We start from the raw sequence: 17,408 nt of genomic DNA, 5'->3' as shown, positions 1-17,408 counted from the left end.
GGCCAATTAGTGTCACAGGGGAAAAATTCCTTCTCGACCCCAGGAAAAGGCGATCGGTCCTAGAACCCTGGATCAAGCAACCTGATCCCAATTAAAATTTATTGTTTTAGTCAATTAGCCTAAATACTTCTTACTATTACTATAGACTAGATCCCTATCCCTAAAGGGTTTGATCCAGAAGAAGGCCAAAACCCCTGGACACATTAAGCCAATTAGTGTCACAGGGGAAAAATTCCTTCTCGACCCCGGCAAAAGGTAATCAGTCCTGGAACCCTGGATCAAGCCCCCTGATCCCTATTATAATTTATTGTTTTAGCTAATTAGCCTAAATACAGCAAATTATTACTATATACTAGATCCCTATCCCTAAAGCTTTTGATCCAGAAGAAGGCAAAAACCCCTGGACACATCCGGCCAATTTGTGTCACAGAGAAAAAATTCCTTCTCGACCCCAGGAAAAGGCAATCAGTCCTAGAACCCTGGATCAAGCTCCCTGATCCCTATTATAATGTATTGTTTTAGTCAATTAGCTTAAATACTTCTTACTATTACTATATACTAGATCCCTATCCCTAAAGCTTTTGATCCAGAAGAAGGCGAAAACCCCTGGACACATTCAGCCAATTGGTTTCACAGGGGGAAAATTCCTTCTTGACCCCGGGAAAAGGCTATCAGTCCTGGAACCCTGGATCAAGCCCCCTGATCCCTATTATAATGTAATGTTTTAGTTACTTAGCCTAAATTCTTCTTACTATTACTATAGACTACATCCCTATTCCTAAAGCGTTTGATCCAGAAGAAGCGAAAACCCCTGGACACATTCAGCCAATTGGTGTCACAGGGGAAAAATTCCTTCTCGACCCTCTGAAAAGGCGATCAGTCCTAGAACCCTGGATCAAACCCCTGATGTTATTTCTATGTTTTCTAATAATTATTATTGTTTTTTTTATTTTTACTATTGTTATAGATTTATTGACTATATAAATACCCTTTAGCCTATTGCTATTGCCTAAGTATTAATATTTAATAACAGATTTTTTTTATTTTTAGATTTGGTTGCTGCTGGTGGTCTTACAGCTTCTTACCATCCTTCACCGGCAGAATGGTTTGAAGAGGATGGTCCAGAGGATGTTCTTCTTTCCTCTCAGGTTGGTGTTCACATACTGGAAGGTGGTTGGCTGGCGGATCTTCTGTCTTCTTCCAGCCTGATGTTGAACTCTTCTCAGGTTCTTGCTCTTCATATCCACATTCTGTTTGACCATCCTCTCTTCTTTTTCCTCCTTCTTCTCAGTACTCTCATCCTGCATCTTCACCTTCAGATCTTCGCACAGGTGGCTTGCCATCGTCGGTGCCGGCTCTGGATCTTTTTCCTCCAGAGGAAAAGGCAGATATTTCCTCTGAGCTTCACGGTTCGTCGGCATGAGGCGCTAAAAACAGATTAAGTCACATGTCTATGAGACGTTCCTATAAAACCTTCATATCTATAGACAGAACATGGAGGAATCTGTTATAAGTACAATATGACAGGTAGTAGGATCACTCACCTCCATCTTGAAGATTGGAGACGGGAGGAATCTAATGCAGTAGATGAGGTTTTGTAGGTTTCTCTCCTCAATTGTACGGGGATAAGCTGCAGAGAGAACACAACCAGATCATGAGTTTACTTCAGATCAGTCTAAACCTAGAGTTCATATCCAGTTTTCATTGTCTAGTCTTATTACTAAAAATACTCACTTGAGGAGAGTCCAAGTTCATAAATGCTGGCTTGGTGGCAGTAGATGTCCTCAAGAGAAGAGAATACAGTCATTGACCACTTACCAATCCTCATGGGTGATAGGACAAGGGGTCAGTTTACAATGAAGCCACTTACCTCGAAAGAAGTCCTGCCCGCTGCCATACTGTGCTTATCCAAAATTTCAGAAGTCATAGCGCGATCTGTTAACCCATAAAAGAGACTTAGCCACAGTTCTGATAAAGACAGTGAATGTCCTTCCAGGTGTAGGACCCCTGTGATCACACACTGATGACCTGTCCTAGGGGTTACACTATGGAAGTCCTGGAGAACCTCTTTCATTTCTTCTTATATCTTTATAGCAGTCAGTGATCAGCTTTCTTTATACAGAGCTCCAAAACCATAGGTTAAGCTAATAAACTCTAGCTGCCAGCAGCCTCCACTAGGGGGAGCCGAGGAACATACTGCAGATTGTATAATTAGTTTTATATATAGACAGTGATCAGTAAGCTCCCTCTAGTGGTGGCCTTAGTCAGCTGTAATGTTATATTCAACTCTAGCTCAAGTCAGAGCAGAGGTTCTGGAGCTTTGTATCAGTAAAACTTAGCTCTGATCACTATAAATATATATAAAGCAATTAATCAGTATCTAAAAATGATCTGATGATAAAAGGCGGACATTCACTTTACATGGAGGAGGATGAAAATCACATATGATCATGGAGTATACATATACTGATAGATACATAAGGGGTGTGGCCTTTAGTGGGTATTTGTAGTGTATCTTATAGTAGAAGGGCCCATATACATAATACTGCACATAGACACAGAGGGGAGATTCATGGTGTAAAGGTAAACTGGCTCAGTTGCCTATAGCAACCAATGTGATCGTTCCTTTCATTTTCCAAAGCAGCTATGAAAAATGAAAGGTGGAATCTGATTGGTTGCTATGGGCAACCAAGGCAGTTTTCCTTTGCACCAGTTCTGATAAATCTCCCCCATAATGCAGACTGGGTTGTACTGATGTCCTGTACAGATATATAATTATGTAATCTGCCCATATTTACAGTTAGCAGCCCCAAAATAGCAGCTGAAGTGCATCAACATGGCTAAATAATACCCCTTATTGCCAATAACATCAGAGTGCCCCCATACAGTATATAATGCCAGCACAGTGCCCTGAATAAAGTATATTGCCAGCAGAGTACCCCCATAGACAGACCCAGCAGAGCGCTCCCCTCACAGAGCCATAAAATCCTGCAGCAGCCACTAGGGGGAGCTCACTACACCCATATGTATAATTCCATATACAGCTAGCTCGCCCTAGTGGTGTCTGGGACAGGTAGGATTTAGGATAAAAGTAAAGCATCATGGGAGATGAGATAAGCGTCACTTATGTCAGATGAGGGGTGTGAGATCTCACCAGCGTCCAACTTCACCTCTCGTCGTCCTTTAACGGTCTGAGGACCAATGACCGTTGGTTTCCTTTCAAGTTCAAATCCAGCGATCCCATTGGCTGCTGAGCAGTGACATATCGAAGATGAAATTTAAAGGGACAGGACGCTGTTATCTCAGTGCTTTCCTGTATGTGAGAAAAGTTCCCCTTTCCCCTAATCAAACCATTTACACGTGTAAAAATAGAAATAAACACATATAATAAATAGAAATAAACACATATAATAGGTATTGCCTTGTCCGGGTCTATAAAAACATCACCTGATCTATCCCGTCAGCTGAAATAAATAAAAACTATGCCAGAACAGCCATTTTTTGGTCACCTCGCCTTGCAAAAAACATATTGAGCGATCAAAAAATCTTATGTGCCCAAAAATGGTTCTAATGGAAATGTCCTTTCATCTGGTAATAAATGAGCCGTCACACAAGACCAAGGGGGTCATTTATTATACTGAAATACTCCTAAATTAGACTAACCGTTGCGCCGTCACTATCTGCGACTTCTTCCCGCTCACGCCAGGTCTACAATTGTGGGTGCGGTCGGAAGGCTAGGGGCTGGTAGGCACATCTCATTTATCATTTTCTACGCCACTTTTTGGTGTAAAAAATTATCTAAATCTATACCAGCATGTGAGCTGGCATAGATTTAATGCTGTTAGGCACCTTTCTAAAATGAGGTCGCTTCTTGGGGTTTCTTTATTTCTTTATCCTCAGAACCTGCAGAAATCAATAAACTAATCCTCAAGTGCACATGGCACTCCTTCCCTTCTGAACCCTGCAGTGTGCCCATACAGCAGTTAATGAACACATATAGTAGGGGGTATTGTTGTACTCATTTTTTATTATTGTGGTCTAATCTTAAAAAATTCAAGCCAATCACTAAACTCCCTAGGTGAAATCCTCAAAAGATTTGTTTGCAAAATGGAGCCAATGGCTACTTTGAAGAACCTAGAATATGACATATTTTCAGTTGTTTCACACTTTTTTGTTATGTATATAATTCCACATGTGTTAATTCATAGTCTTGATGCCTTCAGTGTGAATCTAAAATTTCATAGTCCTGAAAATAAAGAAAACTCTTTGAATGAGAAGGTGTGTCCAAACTTTTGGTCTGTACTGTATATTGCAGTTTCCTGGCTGCCCGTGTGTGAGAGGCTGCAGGCTCAGTCATAGACAGCACTGTGTGCACAGTGAACACCATTCATACAGGGTGTGACAGAAAATACCTCGCAATAAATAAACTAATCCTCAAGTGCACATGGCACTCCTTCCCTTCTGAACCCTGCAGTGTGCCCATACAGCAGTTAATGAACACATATAGTAGGGGGTATTGTTGTACTCATTTTTGATTATTGTGGTCTAATCTTAAAAAATTCAAGCCAATCACTAAACTCCCTAGGTGAAATCCTCAAAAGATTTGTTTGCAAAATGGAGCCAATTTTGGGGATTTTATATTGTACTGGTACCCAGTGGCATAACTAGTACTTACTGGGCCCCACAGCAAATTTTTGAATGGAGCCCCACTCCTCCGTGCCTTTAGTGCAGATCTCAGACAGGAGCAATAAAATAAAAATCATCCCTCTTCTCCTCCAAGGGGCGCCTCTGTTCTTTGTGCTGCACTGCGTCTAGGCACACACTACACAGTGACCTGACCACACAGCATCAGGTCACAGTGTGCGTCTACACACACTACGTCACGTCCTAAGGCCTATTGCACACAGCCGTTTTTTTTTCCCGTTTACTGGCCGTTTTTTGCGTTCCGTATACGGTCCGTATACGGAACCATTCATTTCAATGGTTCCGCAAAAAAAACTGAATGTACTCCGTATGCATTCCGTTTCCGTATTTCCGTTTTTCCGTTCCGTTTTAACATAGAACATGTCCTATTATTGCCTGCAAATCACGGTCCGTGGCTCCATTCAAGTCAATGGATCCGCAAAAAAAACGGAACACATACGGAAATGCATCCGAAAAGATTCCTGAACCATCTATTGAAAATGTTATGGCCAGCCCAATTTTATCTATGTAATTACTGTATACTGTATATGCCATACGGAAAAACGGAACGGAAAAACGGAACAGAAACGGAAACACAACGGAAACAAAAAACGGAACAACGGATCCATGAAAAACGGACCGCAAAACACTGAAAAAGCCATACGGTCGTGTGCAATAGGCCTAAAGCTGTGCTCTGCCAGGACTTAGTGCAGCGCAAGCCTCCAGAGAAAAAGACAAGATAGCGGTGAGTAACACCAGTGCTAGGACACTATACTGTTCCCTGGGCACTGAAAATAAATCCATTTGTCCCTCTCCGGGGCACCTTCCTGAGTTCGGGGCCCAAAAACAGCCTCCTCCCCTGTTTCCCTGGTAGTCACACCTCAGCTGGTACCTCAGGGTCTCTGCAAGTGTGACATAGACACCCAATGAAGTAAAAAGAGCCACGCCATATAGCCAGTTTCTGGGATTGCGCAGGATTAACAGCCAATATGGTGGTTTTCTTGAGCAATCCACATAACTGATGGAAAGATTGTGGCAGAGGGGTTATTATGAATCTCTTATAAAAGACAAGCATTTTACAGAACAAGGAACCAGGATAGAGATACATTGCTATACAGAAATCTGAAGGAAAATAAAAATAGGTTTGTGTTCTCCTTTATATATACTGTAGTCCCATGGCTGAAGTGATTAGGAGCTTTCTGTGGCAGGGCTCCATAGGAACACAGTATAATCCCCATAGACTCTGATGCTAAATCTATGGAAGAAGCAATCCAAAAAAGTTCAAAAGAGTAAATAAAAGTGTTTTTTTAAGAAAATAAATAAATATAAATTCAAATAATCAAAATAATATTAACAAAACCTTAAAAATAACAAAATAATACACATCTTGTGCAAAAATACTCGTACGATTACAATTAGAAAATAATTATATTATATGGAAAGTGGCGACATGAAAAAAAAAAAGGTCAATATGGCCAATTCCCCGTTATTTGGTCGCTCCTCCCCCAAAAAATGAAATAGAAAGTGATCAAAAAGAAGTACACACCCTAAAATTGTATCAATGAAAATTACAGATCGCCCTGCCCTAACGGAACTCCATACACACAACTACAAAAAGTTATAGGGGTCAGAGTATGAAATAACTTTTTCTAAAAGTTTTTATTTTTTTCAGTATAAAAAAAGGAAGAAAAACTATACATATTTGGTATTGTCGTGATCATACTCACCTGGAGAATGAATTGAACTTGTCAGTTTTATCGTATATGGAACTGTATAAGAACAAAACACATCAAACTCTTGTGAAATGTTTCCAGCTCCTCACTAGTGATGTTCCGAATAGAAAAAGCCCTTTTCAGGGCTGGTACATTAGTGTTCTTTTTTAATATATATGTATATATATATATATATATATATATATATACAGGTCCTTCTCAAAAAATTAGTATATTGTGATAAAGTTCATTATTTTCTGTAATGTACTGATAAACATTAGACTTTCATATATTTTAGATTCATTACACACCAACTGAAGTAGTTCAAGCCTTTTATTGTTTTAATATTGATGATTTTGGCATACAGCTCATGAAAACCCAAAATTCCTATCTAAAAAAATTAGCATATTTCATCCAACCAATAAAAGAAAAGTGTTTTTAATACAAAAAAAGTCAACCTTCAAATAATTATGTTCAGTTATGCACTCAATACTTGGTCGGGAATCCTTTTGCAGAAATGACTGCTTCAATGCAGCGTGGCATGGAGGCAATCAGCCTGTGGCACTGCTGAGGTGTTATGGAGGCCCAGGATGCTTCGATAGCGGCCTTAAGCTCATCCAGAGTGTTGGGTCTTGCGTCTCTCAACTTTCTCTTCCCAATATCCCACAGATTCTCTATGGGGTTCAGGTCAGGAGAGTTGGCAGGCCAATTGAGCACAGTAATACCATGGTCAGTAAACCATTTACCAGTGGTTTTGGCACTGTGAGCAGGTGCCAGGTCGTGCTGAAAAATGAAATCTTCATCTCCATAAAGCTTTTCAGCAGATGGAAGCATGAAGTGCTCCAAAATCTCCTGATAGCTAGCTGCACTGACCCTGCCCTTGATAAAACACAGTGGACCAACACCAGCAGCTGACATGGCACCCCAGACCATCACTGACTGTGGGTACTTGACACTGGACTTCAGGCATTTTGGCATTTCCCTCTCCCCAGTCTTCCTCCAGACTCTGGCACCTTGATTTCCGAATGACATGCAACAGTCCAGTGCTGCTTCTCTGTAGCCCAGGTCAGGCGCTTCTGCCGCTGTTTCTGGTTCAAAAGTGGCTTGACCTGGGGAATGCGGCACCTGTAGCCCATTTCCTGCACACGCCTGTACACGGTGGCTCTGGATGTTTCTACTCCAGACTCAGTCCACTGCTTCCGCAGGTCCCCCAAGGTCTGGAATCGGTCCTTCTCCACAATCTTCCTCAGGGTCCGGTCACCTCTTCTCGTTGTGCAGCGTTTTCTGCCAGACTTTTTCCTTCCCACAGACTTCCCACTGAGGTGCCTTGATACAGCACTCTGGGAACAGCCTATTCGTTCAGAAATTTCTTTCTGTGTCTTACCCTCTTGCTTGAGGGTGTCAATGGTGGCCTTCTGGACAGCAGTCAGGTCGGCAGTCTTACCCATGATTGCGGTTTTGAGTAATGAACCAGGCTGGGAGTTTTTAAAAGCCTCAGGAATCTTTTGCAGGTGTTTAGAGTTAATTAGTTGATTCAGATGATTAGGTTAATAGCTCGTTTAGAGAACCTTTTCATGATATGCTAATTTTTTGAGATAGGAAATTTGGGTTTTCATGAGCTGTATGCCAAAATCATCAATATTAAAACAATAAAAGGTTTGAACTACTTCAGTTGGTGTGTAATGAATCTAAAATATATGAAAGTCTAATGTTTATCAGTACATTACAGAAAATAATGAACTTTATCACAATATGCTAATTTTTTGAGAATGACCTGTATATATTGCAGTTGCCTGGCTGCCCGTGTGTGAGAGGCTGCAGGCTCAGTCATAGACAGCACTGTGTGCACACCATTCATACAGGGTGTAACAGAAAATACCTCGCAGATAAAAAAAAATTATATTTAAAATTTTTCTTTGATATAATCACATTTGCAAGCCCGTGTGTGTCAGGCCCACACAGACTGTATTGTGGCCACTGGCTAGGTCTCCACTCATACCGTTACAGGGTGTCATTCACTCAAATACCTTGCAAATAAAAAAAATTCTATTTACATTTTTCTGTGATATTATCACTTTTGCAAATTGCAAGCCCGTGTGTGTCAGGCCCACACAGACTGTACTGTGTCCACTGCCCACAACTTTTATAGGGTGGCACAGTACCTTGCACACATAAACCACTTATCTAAAAAAAAATGTCAGGCAGAGGCAGGACATCCCGCAGGGGCCGTCTTGGTCGTGGTGCTGTGATTTCCACTGGCCCTGGAATAATGCCCAGTGTTCAGAGGCCACGTACCCTGAACCCAAAAAATTCGGAGAAAATAGTTGACTGGCTTACACAGGACACCCAATCTTCAACAGCTTCCGCTAAGAACCTTGACGCACCATCCTCCTCCAGCTCAGCTTTGGTCACCACTCTCCTGCCCGCCGCCACCACCACCACTACAACCACAGCCACCACAGCTGCTTCACTTGATCCCTCAGAGGAGTTATTTACACATCAGTTGTATGAAATTAGTGATGCGCAACCATTATTGCCAGGGGATGTAGATAACAGGGATATGTCTCAGTCAGGCAGCATTACACACATGGACGTACAGTGTGATGATGATGATGATGTTGTACCCGTTGCTGCTTCCTTTGCTGAGGTGTCAGATACAAGTGAAGTGGTTGATGATGACGATGTGTCCGTGGATGCCACGTGGGTGCCTGCTCGAAGAGAAGAAGAAGAGGGGGAAAGTTCAAAAGGGGAGACAGAGAGAAGGAGGAGACGAGTTGCTAGTTGCACAGTCAGACAGCATGTATCGGCACCCGGGGTCAGCCAGACACGCCAATCAACGCATGCTGTTGCCAGCACCAGAATGCCGTCATTGCAAAGCTCAGCAGTGTGGCACTTTTTTTGTGTGTCTGCCTCTGACAACAGCGATGCCATTTTCAACCTGTGCCAAAAGAAACTGAGTCGTGGGAAATCCAACACCCACCTGCTTTGCGAAGGCACATGATCGCACATCAGAAACGCCTATGGGATCAACACATGATGACGAGTAGAAGCAGCACACAAGCTCAAAGCCACCATCCTCCTCCTGGTCCAGCATCTTCAGCCATGTCAACCACTGCTGTCCTCCTTGCCCCCTCTCAACCACCCGCCACTCCACCTCTCACCTTCAGCAATTCCATCTCATCTGCCCACAGTCAGGTGTCTGTAAAGGAAATGTTTGAGCGTAAGAAGCCAATGTCACAGAGTCACCCCCTTGCCCGGCGTCTGACAGCTGGCTTGACGGAACTCTTAGCCCGCCAGCTTTTACCATACCAGCTGGTGGAGTCGGAGGCCTTCAAAAAATTTGTCTCTATTGGGACACCACAGTGGAAGGTACCCGGACAATTTTTTTTTTTCAAATAAGGCAATCCCAAACCTCTACTCAGTGATTGAAAAGGAAGTCATGGCATCTCTGGCATACAGTGTTGGGGCAAGGTACATCTGACCACTGATACCTGGTCAGGGCAGGTATATCACCTACACTGCGCATTGGGTCAACCTGCTGACGGCTGCCAAGCATGGAATGCGTGGCTCTGCAGCGGAGTTGGTGACACTGCCACGACTTGTAGGCAGGCCTACTGCCACCTCCTCTACTCCTCCTACTCCATCCTCTTCCATAACCTCCTCGACTGAGTCCTCTTCTGCTGCGGCGTCTGGCTGCACATCAACTGAATCCCCCCAGCTCCCCAGGGGCTATTCCACATCCCGGATACGACAGTGTCACGCTGTCTTGGGGTTGACTTGCCTGAAAGCAGAGAGCCACACCGGACCAGCACTCCTGTCCGCCCTGAACGCACAGGTGGATCAGTGGCTTACCCCGCACCAACTGGAGATCAGCAAAGTGGTGTGTGACAATGGAAGCAATTTGTTGGCGGCATTGAATTTGGGCAAGTTGTCACATGTGCCGTGCATGGCACATGTGTTGAATCTCATCGTACAACGCTTTGTGTCTAAGTACCCAGGCTTACAGGACGTCCTTAAGCAGGCCAGGAAGGTGTGTGGCCATTTCAGGCGTTCCTACACAGCCATGGCGCACTTTTCAGACATTCAGCGCCGAAACAACATGCCAGTGAGGCGCTTGATTTGCGACAGCCCGACACGTTGGAATTCAACACTCCTAATGTTCGACCGCCTGCTCCAACAAGAAAAAGCCGTCAACGAGTATTTGTATGACCGGGGTGCTAGGAGAGCCTCTGCGGAGCTGGGAATTTTTTTGCCACGTTACTGGACGCTCATGCGCAATGCCTGTAGGATCACGCGTCCTTTTGAGGAGGTGACAAACCTAGTCAGTCGCACCGAAGGCACCATCAGCGACCTCATCCCATTTGTTTTCTTCCTGGAGCATGCCCTGCAAAGAGTGCTGGATCAGGCTGTAGATGAGCGTGAAGAGGAAAAGTTGTGGTCACCATCACCACCAGAAACAGCCTTGTCATCATCGCTTGCCGGATCTGCGGCAACGCTGCAAGAGGAGTATGAGGAAGAGGAGTCAGAGGAGGAATGTGGCTTTGAGGAGGAAGACCAACCACAGCAGGCATCCCACGGTGCTCGTTGTTGTCACCTATCTGGGACCCGTGGTGTTGTACGTGGCTGGGGGGAAGAACCCCATTGACCAGTGAGGAGGAGGATGTCATTGACCAGTGACGAGGAGGAACGGGAAATGAGTAGCTCGGCATCCAACCTTGTGCAAATGGGATCTTTCATGCTGTCATGTCTGTTGAGGGACCCTCGTATAAAAAGGATGAAGGAGAACGACCTGTACTGGGTGGCCACGCTACTAGACCCCCGGTATAAGCAGAAAGTGGCGGTTCAAAACCAAACTAAAAAATATGCTTTACATAGCTTATAAGGGGGATGTCACAGCACAACGGGAATCTAACAGGGGAAGAGGGGAAAGTAATCCTCCTCCTACCATGACCACGGTGGCAAGGACAGGACGCTTTACAGATGTGTTGTTGATGGAGGACATGCAGAGCTTTTTCAGTCCTACACATCGCCACAGCCCTTTCGGGATCCAGCCTTAGAGAACGACTCAACCGACAGGTAGCAGACTACCTCGCCTTAACTGCAGATATCGACACTCCGAGGAGCGATGAACCCCTTGACTACTGGGTGTGCAGGCTTGACCTGTGGCCTGAACTATCCCAGTTTGTGATAGAACTTCTGGCCTGTCCCGCTTCAAGTGTCCTGTCAGAAAGGACCTTCAGTGCAGCAGGAGGCATTGTCACTGATAAAAGAAGTCGCCTTGGTCAAAAAAGTGTTGATTACCTCATCTTCATTAAGATGAATGAGGCATGGATCCCGAAGGGACTGACAGTAGGGGATACGTTTGACTAACAAAAGGCCTGATGACATGCCTTGGCCTCAAAATGGTCCCCACGCTGCTGTATTTAATGTCTGCATACCGGATGACTTTCGTGAATTCTCCGCCACCAACTAGAGTTCAAGCCGCAATGTTTTAGTCACCTTTCTGCCTGGAAAACATCCATTTTTCCGGCCGCTGCTACAGCAGCGGCTGCAACAATACCTAATTTTTCAGGCATGTGTACATGCCTAATTTTTATGGCCTCTAGTGCTGCACTGTGGCTGCAAAAACAAAAAAAAGGCACATACATGTGTCAATTCCCCTTTGTGATCGGTAGCTTGTTGTGGTGAAGGGGCTTGCGTATCACAATGAAGCGATCATCACCTCTATGAGTGTGTTGGCAATGTTGCCACACCCCAGATGATAAGGCCGTTGCTTCATTATGATCAGACTAAAAGCGATCATTATTTTTTTTTAAGTTGTATGGGTTTTTTATACATCAAAATCATAATAAAGTCTCTTAATAGTTTATTAGAAATAATGCAGACAATTAAAAAAATCCCCATCAATTCCAATGCAAAGCAAGTACAGAGCTCAGAACAAAATTATTTCAGAATGTCGTTAATTTGACAATGATTAATCAATTCGACGCACGTCCCCGGAAAGGGGATGTAACAGGGATTAAACTGATGAGAATAGTACAACAGATAATACCACTCATATCGGGTGTGACAGTAAATTGCACGGCGCAGACGCAGTGACCGTGGCGTGGATTCAAACAAAGGGGAGGGAGCCAGAATTTTGTTAACCATCTCCCTATTCGAAAAATCTATTCAATTCACCTTTCCGGGACCCTTGGTGTTGTACGTGGCTGGGTGGAGGAAGAAAGCTTCAATGACACCAACGGGACATGGCTAGCTTGGTATCCAACCTTGTGCAAATGGGAAGTTTGCGGTTGGGCAAATGGACTGTTTGCGGCTGTTTGCGGTGCATTAAAAGGGGAGTTTGGTCTGTCAATGTCTGTGAAGCTGGCGTAACCCTTACACTACCTGATCGATACAACAACATACCTGATCGTATACACACACTGGATGTTTTAAACCACGTTGTTCAAAGAAATTTAGGATTGTTAGTTGATTTATGCCCTTTATGTATTAAAATCCATCTCTGTGTCAACTATGTAATTTTCCATGGGAGTTTTGCCATGGATCCCCACATTCCAGGTGTTAGTCTCCTTGAAACAACTTTTCCATCACTACTGTGGCTAGAAAGAGTCCCTGTGGGTTTTAAAATTCGCCTGCCTATTGAAGTCAATGGCGGTTCGCCCGGTTCGCGAACATTTGCAGAAATTCACGTTCGCAAACTGAAAATTTTATGTTCGCGACATCTCTACTCCTCACTACATCGTAAGCAATATTAAATGGTGGAATTACAAAATGCAACTTGTCCAGCAAAAATCAAAGCCCTCATACGGTTATGTGAATGGAAAAATAGAAAAGTTATGGCCCCAGAATGGCAACATATAAGGTATCATCTCAATTCGGTGAAAAGAGGAAAAGGTTCCCCTAGATTTCTCCAACACGTGAGAGAAGCACATGGGAGAGATGTCTCTGGTATCAGGTCTGCCGGCATACAAAGGGTGTTTTCTAAATTCAATGGAAGGGATAGTCACACCAGGTCACTCAATCTAGGAGCTTTGCGGATTATGAAAACAGGTGCATTTAGACTTAAATTATATAAAAAAATTATGCATTTCTTGTGTGTTTTCTGTGTGACTATATTCCTTTTATGTATATTGTATTGTAGGATTCCCTTATGTCCTAACCGGCGGCACAATAATAGGGTATTTCTGCCCCTGTCTACTAGTAGGACTGATGGAACTATTAACTTAAATTAATTACTAATTTGAGACCCCTGGGCCTATATAAGGGTATCTAGCCCCCATACCCTGTGTTTGTTTTCTGTCCTATGTGGACTTGGACAGATGGTTAGCTTTGCTTTGCTTGTGGATTTTTTGAGAAGTGTCCAACTCTGATCCAGCAGGTAGCAAGGATCTCCAACTGCTTGTTAAAGTTGCTCTGAGGCTGGCTCTCCAGCTTGGTTTTCTAAGGCGCCCCCAGAATGAAGCGTCAGGCTGCTAGGACCCCCACCAATCCAACAGAGACCTTGAAATTAATGTAGTGACAGACTGCTAGGACCCCCACCAATCCAACAGAGACCTTGAAATTAATGTAGTGGCAGACTGCTTAGACCCCCACTAATCCCACAGAGACCCAAAAATGAATGGAGCTGCAGGCGGCTCAGACCCCCACTAGAAACGCCGGTTTCGCGCATGTGCATTAAGTGTTATAGTAAGTATATTAAGTGTCATATAGTATTCTGACAGAACACACTCCCCTCATAGAGCCTCTAGCAGCTTCTAATTTCCCACCCACTGCAGTGTCCCTGACATCTGTCTCCTCTAACAGTGCGTAGTGGCACTGACTCTGTGGCAATTATGGGATAAAACATTTCTAATAGCTGCCCTGTCCCATTGTGTGCAGGATATGGTGGCTTTATGTGTGCACATTGTATAAGGGTCCATTCAGACGTCTGTTGAATGGGTCCGGATCCGTTTTCACAGTGTGCTGTCCGCATCCGCATTTCCTGTCCACTGCCCCGAACTTCCGGTCCGTGGCTCCGGAAAAAAATAGAGCATGTCCTATTCTTGTCCACAGCTGCGGACAAGTATAGGAATGAGCTATTAAGTGCCGGTGATGTGCGGCGTCAGTGTTTTGCGGTCCGCAATTTGCAGACCGTAAAAACACTATGGACGTCTGAATAGACCCTTAGCAGGATTATTTATCTGTATAGCATATTATGTTATTATTTGTGCATAGTGTATGGGAGAGGCACTATATGGTGGAGTTACTGGTGTGTGCGAGGTCTAACAACATTATTGTAATAGATCATATTTTTAGTGTATAACGTATGATGTTCACACTTTTATTTCTTGCACGTTATGACAGCAATATCAACTTATATTCAAGTCATTATTCATGATAAATGGCAATCAGCAGCAAAGGAGTTAAAGGGGTTAGTCAAACCCTATAATGCCCCCCCAAAATGCCAGGGCACCTCATACAGGTAATACTTTCCCCACTCCCTGCACCTGCGTCACTGATGCCCACATGGCCGCCACTGCATCCTCCCCATCACATTAATAAAAACATCCAGAGATGTGGGGGGCAGTCAATAGCAGGCCACAATAGGAACGAGCCTCCTTAGCATCACGGTTGACGCTAGGAAGGCTCATTTCCTTCACGGCCTGCACCCCCCCCCCCCCCCCCCCGAGCATAAGTATGGGGGGGCATAATAGGGGTTGGATAACCCCTTTAACAGGATACCAGAGTTTTTTTTTTTAATTTTTGCATTTTCATTTTTCTTCCCTATCTTCCTTGAGCCATAACTTTTTTTTATTTTTCCAGTCACATATCCATATGAGAGCTTATTTTTCGCGGGACAAGTTGTACTTTCTAATGCCACCATTTAGTATGGCATACAGTTTAGTGGGAAGCGGGCAAAAAATTCCAAATGGGGTGGAATTGGAAAAAAACACGCAATTCCTCCACCATTTTACGGGTTTTGTTCCTACGACGTTCCCTTTGCGGCAAAACTGACCTGTGCCTTTTATTCTCTGGGTCAGTAGGAATACAATGGGGGTGTGGCAGGGGAGGAGCCAGGGTAGGTAGTGGGATGGGCCAGGGGTGGGTAGTGGGTGGAGTTAGGGGGCCCAATTCAGATTCTTGCTATGGGGCCCAATGATTTCTATGTACGCCCCTGGCCCACAGGTTGAGGCAAATTCATGCCCCTGTCTGAGACAAAGAATAGATAATGTCTAAAAGACTTTTTTCCTACCTGTACCCCGGATTCACCATGAGCTACGGAGAACACCAGGACTGAATAAACACTTTGTAACTTTCCACCATTTCTCGGCTGGTAAGTTAGTGACCATATATTCTTGTAACTGTGTTAATTAGATGGAAGACAACGATAATTTCAGTGGTTTATTTGCAAACGAACAAATGTGTTGTTTAAAATATTTTCGCTGCACAAAGCTGATTGTGTAAACAGTTTGCTGATCACACCATAGAGGAAGCTTTAATTAGAGGAAAATAATCAGAGAAAAGTCAGGTACAGTAATATATTAACTAGGCACACTGTGGCGGCGTAGTACCGTACAAGCTGGAAAGAATATATTTATATTATTATACTTTGCATAAAAATGGGAATGCAAATTAGGAAGAAACATAACACCCAACATGCGTTCAGGTTTGCATCTTGGTAGCTGGAGTGTTGCTCCAGCTCCGAAATATTTTGGGGGAAATGTGGTTGATAGCTGTAGGGGCATTACCGGGTATGCAGAGACAGATCCAGGACTGTAATCTGCGGGGGTGTACCTAACCATTCCCATAAATATCTAAAGGTGGCTATAAACCCTTAGACTAATGTCAGCCAAACCCACCGATTTCAGAAGGTCTGGATGGAAATCAAATGTATATGAGGACCCGACTCTCCCCAGCTAGCAGATATCAGAGGTGAGAAGGATCGGGTAACTTGCCCAATTCTTTTGTTCTCAAAAGGGATTATCAGCTATCTTCGGTGCTCCTATAGAAATGAAAGGAGCGGCAGGGCACTTTTCAGTGGGGCCCCACAGAGTACAGGGCACATTTATCGATCATGGTGGGGATCCCAGTGGTAGGACACCCACCGATCTAATAGTTATCCTCTATCCTGTGGAAAGGAGATTTTCTATACTACTTTCTATAACTGGAATACCCTTTGAAGGGATATAAGTAGCTAAGAGAGGTGTCTGAGAACAACTTAGTCCCCTCTCCCTACTGAGAAAACATGCATGCTTGGCCGAACACGTATGTGTATGGGGAAAAGAAGAGCTGTTGGCCAAACAAGTGAAGCTAGATAAAAGTAGAATACAGAAACTCCAATCCACACAGGCAGAAATTGGTGTATTGAATTGTAAGGCCTCTTTCACACGAACGATACGGATTGGCTCAGGATGCGTTCAGTGAAAGTCGCACCATTTCACAAGCAAGTTCAGTCAGTTTTGTCTGCAATTGCGTTTAGTGTTTCCGTTTTTTTTAGCGCGGGTGCTATCCGTTTTGATGTGGAGCACAGTGAAAAATGCATTGCTGCTTCTGAAGGTAATGCGTTTTTCACTGAAACCCCATTTACTCCTATGGGGCCAGGGCTGCGTGAAAAACACAGAATACAGTACATGCTGCAATTCTCACAGCACATGCTGCAATACTACTACTATAACCTATAATACCACCATACAGTGATCAGATACCAGGACCATACAGACAGTCTGCAGAGTATTAGCACATTGACTGTTGCTCCTCTACCTTCCAGATAATTTCTCTTCTTCTTGATTGACAGGGCTAAGTGAGATCCTGGCTCTGTCAATCAAGGAGAGGAAGGGGCAGGCAGAGAAAACAAGAGGAGCAGGGGTGCACAGAGTGACTTGGGCCCGCCCTCAGTGCACATAACTGCTCATTTACATGTGGTTAAAAGTACTTTTTCTCCAGAATGAAGCAACAGATCACTAAGTAAAAGGTATGATTACATTTAGCTGAGCTAGACCTACATGGCATTTTTGGCTGGTTTATCAGTGA

At 43.9% G+C, this 17,408-nt stretch overlaps 1 protein-coding gene across 1 annotated transcript in view; it reads left to right on the top strand.

Annotated features, from left to right (window-relative positions):
• The first annotated feature begins 1,055 nt into the window (after positions 1 to 1,055).
• The window catches only part of ARL6 (ADP ribosylation factor like GTPase 6), a 178,568-nt gene continuing 162,215 nt past the window's right edge, over positions 1,056 to 17,408 (top strand). Inside the window, exon 1 of the mRNA XM_044284495.1 lies at positions 1,056 to 1,148. Within this exon, the coding sequence (XP_044140430.1) occupies positions 1,117 to 1,148 (32 nt within the window). The 5' untranslated portion in view covers positions 1,056 to 1,116. The remainder of the gene's footprint in view (positions 1,149 to 17,408) is intronic.

This window comes from Bufo gargarizans, chromosome 3 (genome assembly GCF_014858855.1).
Source record: "Bufo gargarizans isolate SCDJY-AF-19 chromosome 3, ASM1485885v1, whole genome shotgun sequence".
Lineage (NCBI taxonomy): Eukaryota > Metazoa > Chordata > Amphibia > Anura > Bufonidae > Bufo > Bufo gargarizans.
Note: the sequence above shows the minus strand (reverse complement) of the source record. Positions and strands in the feature narration are given on the sequence as shown.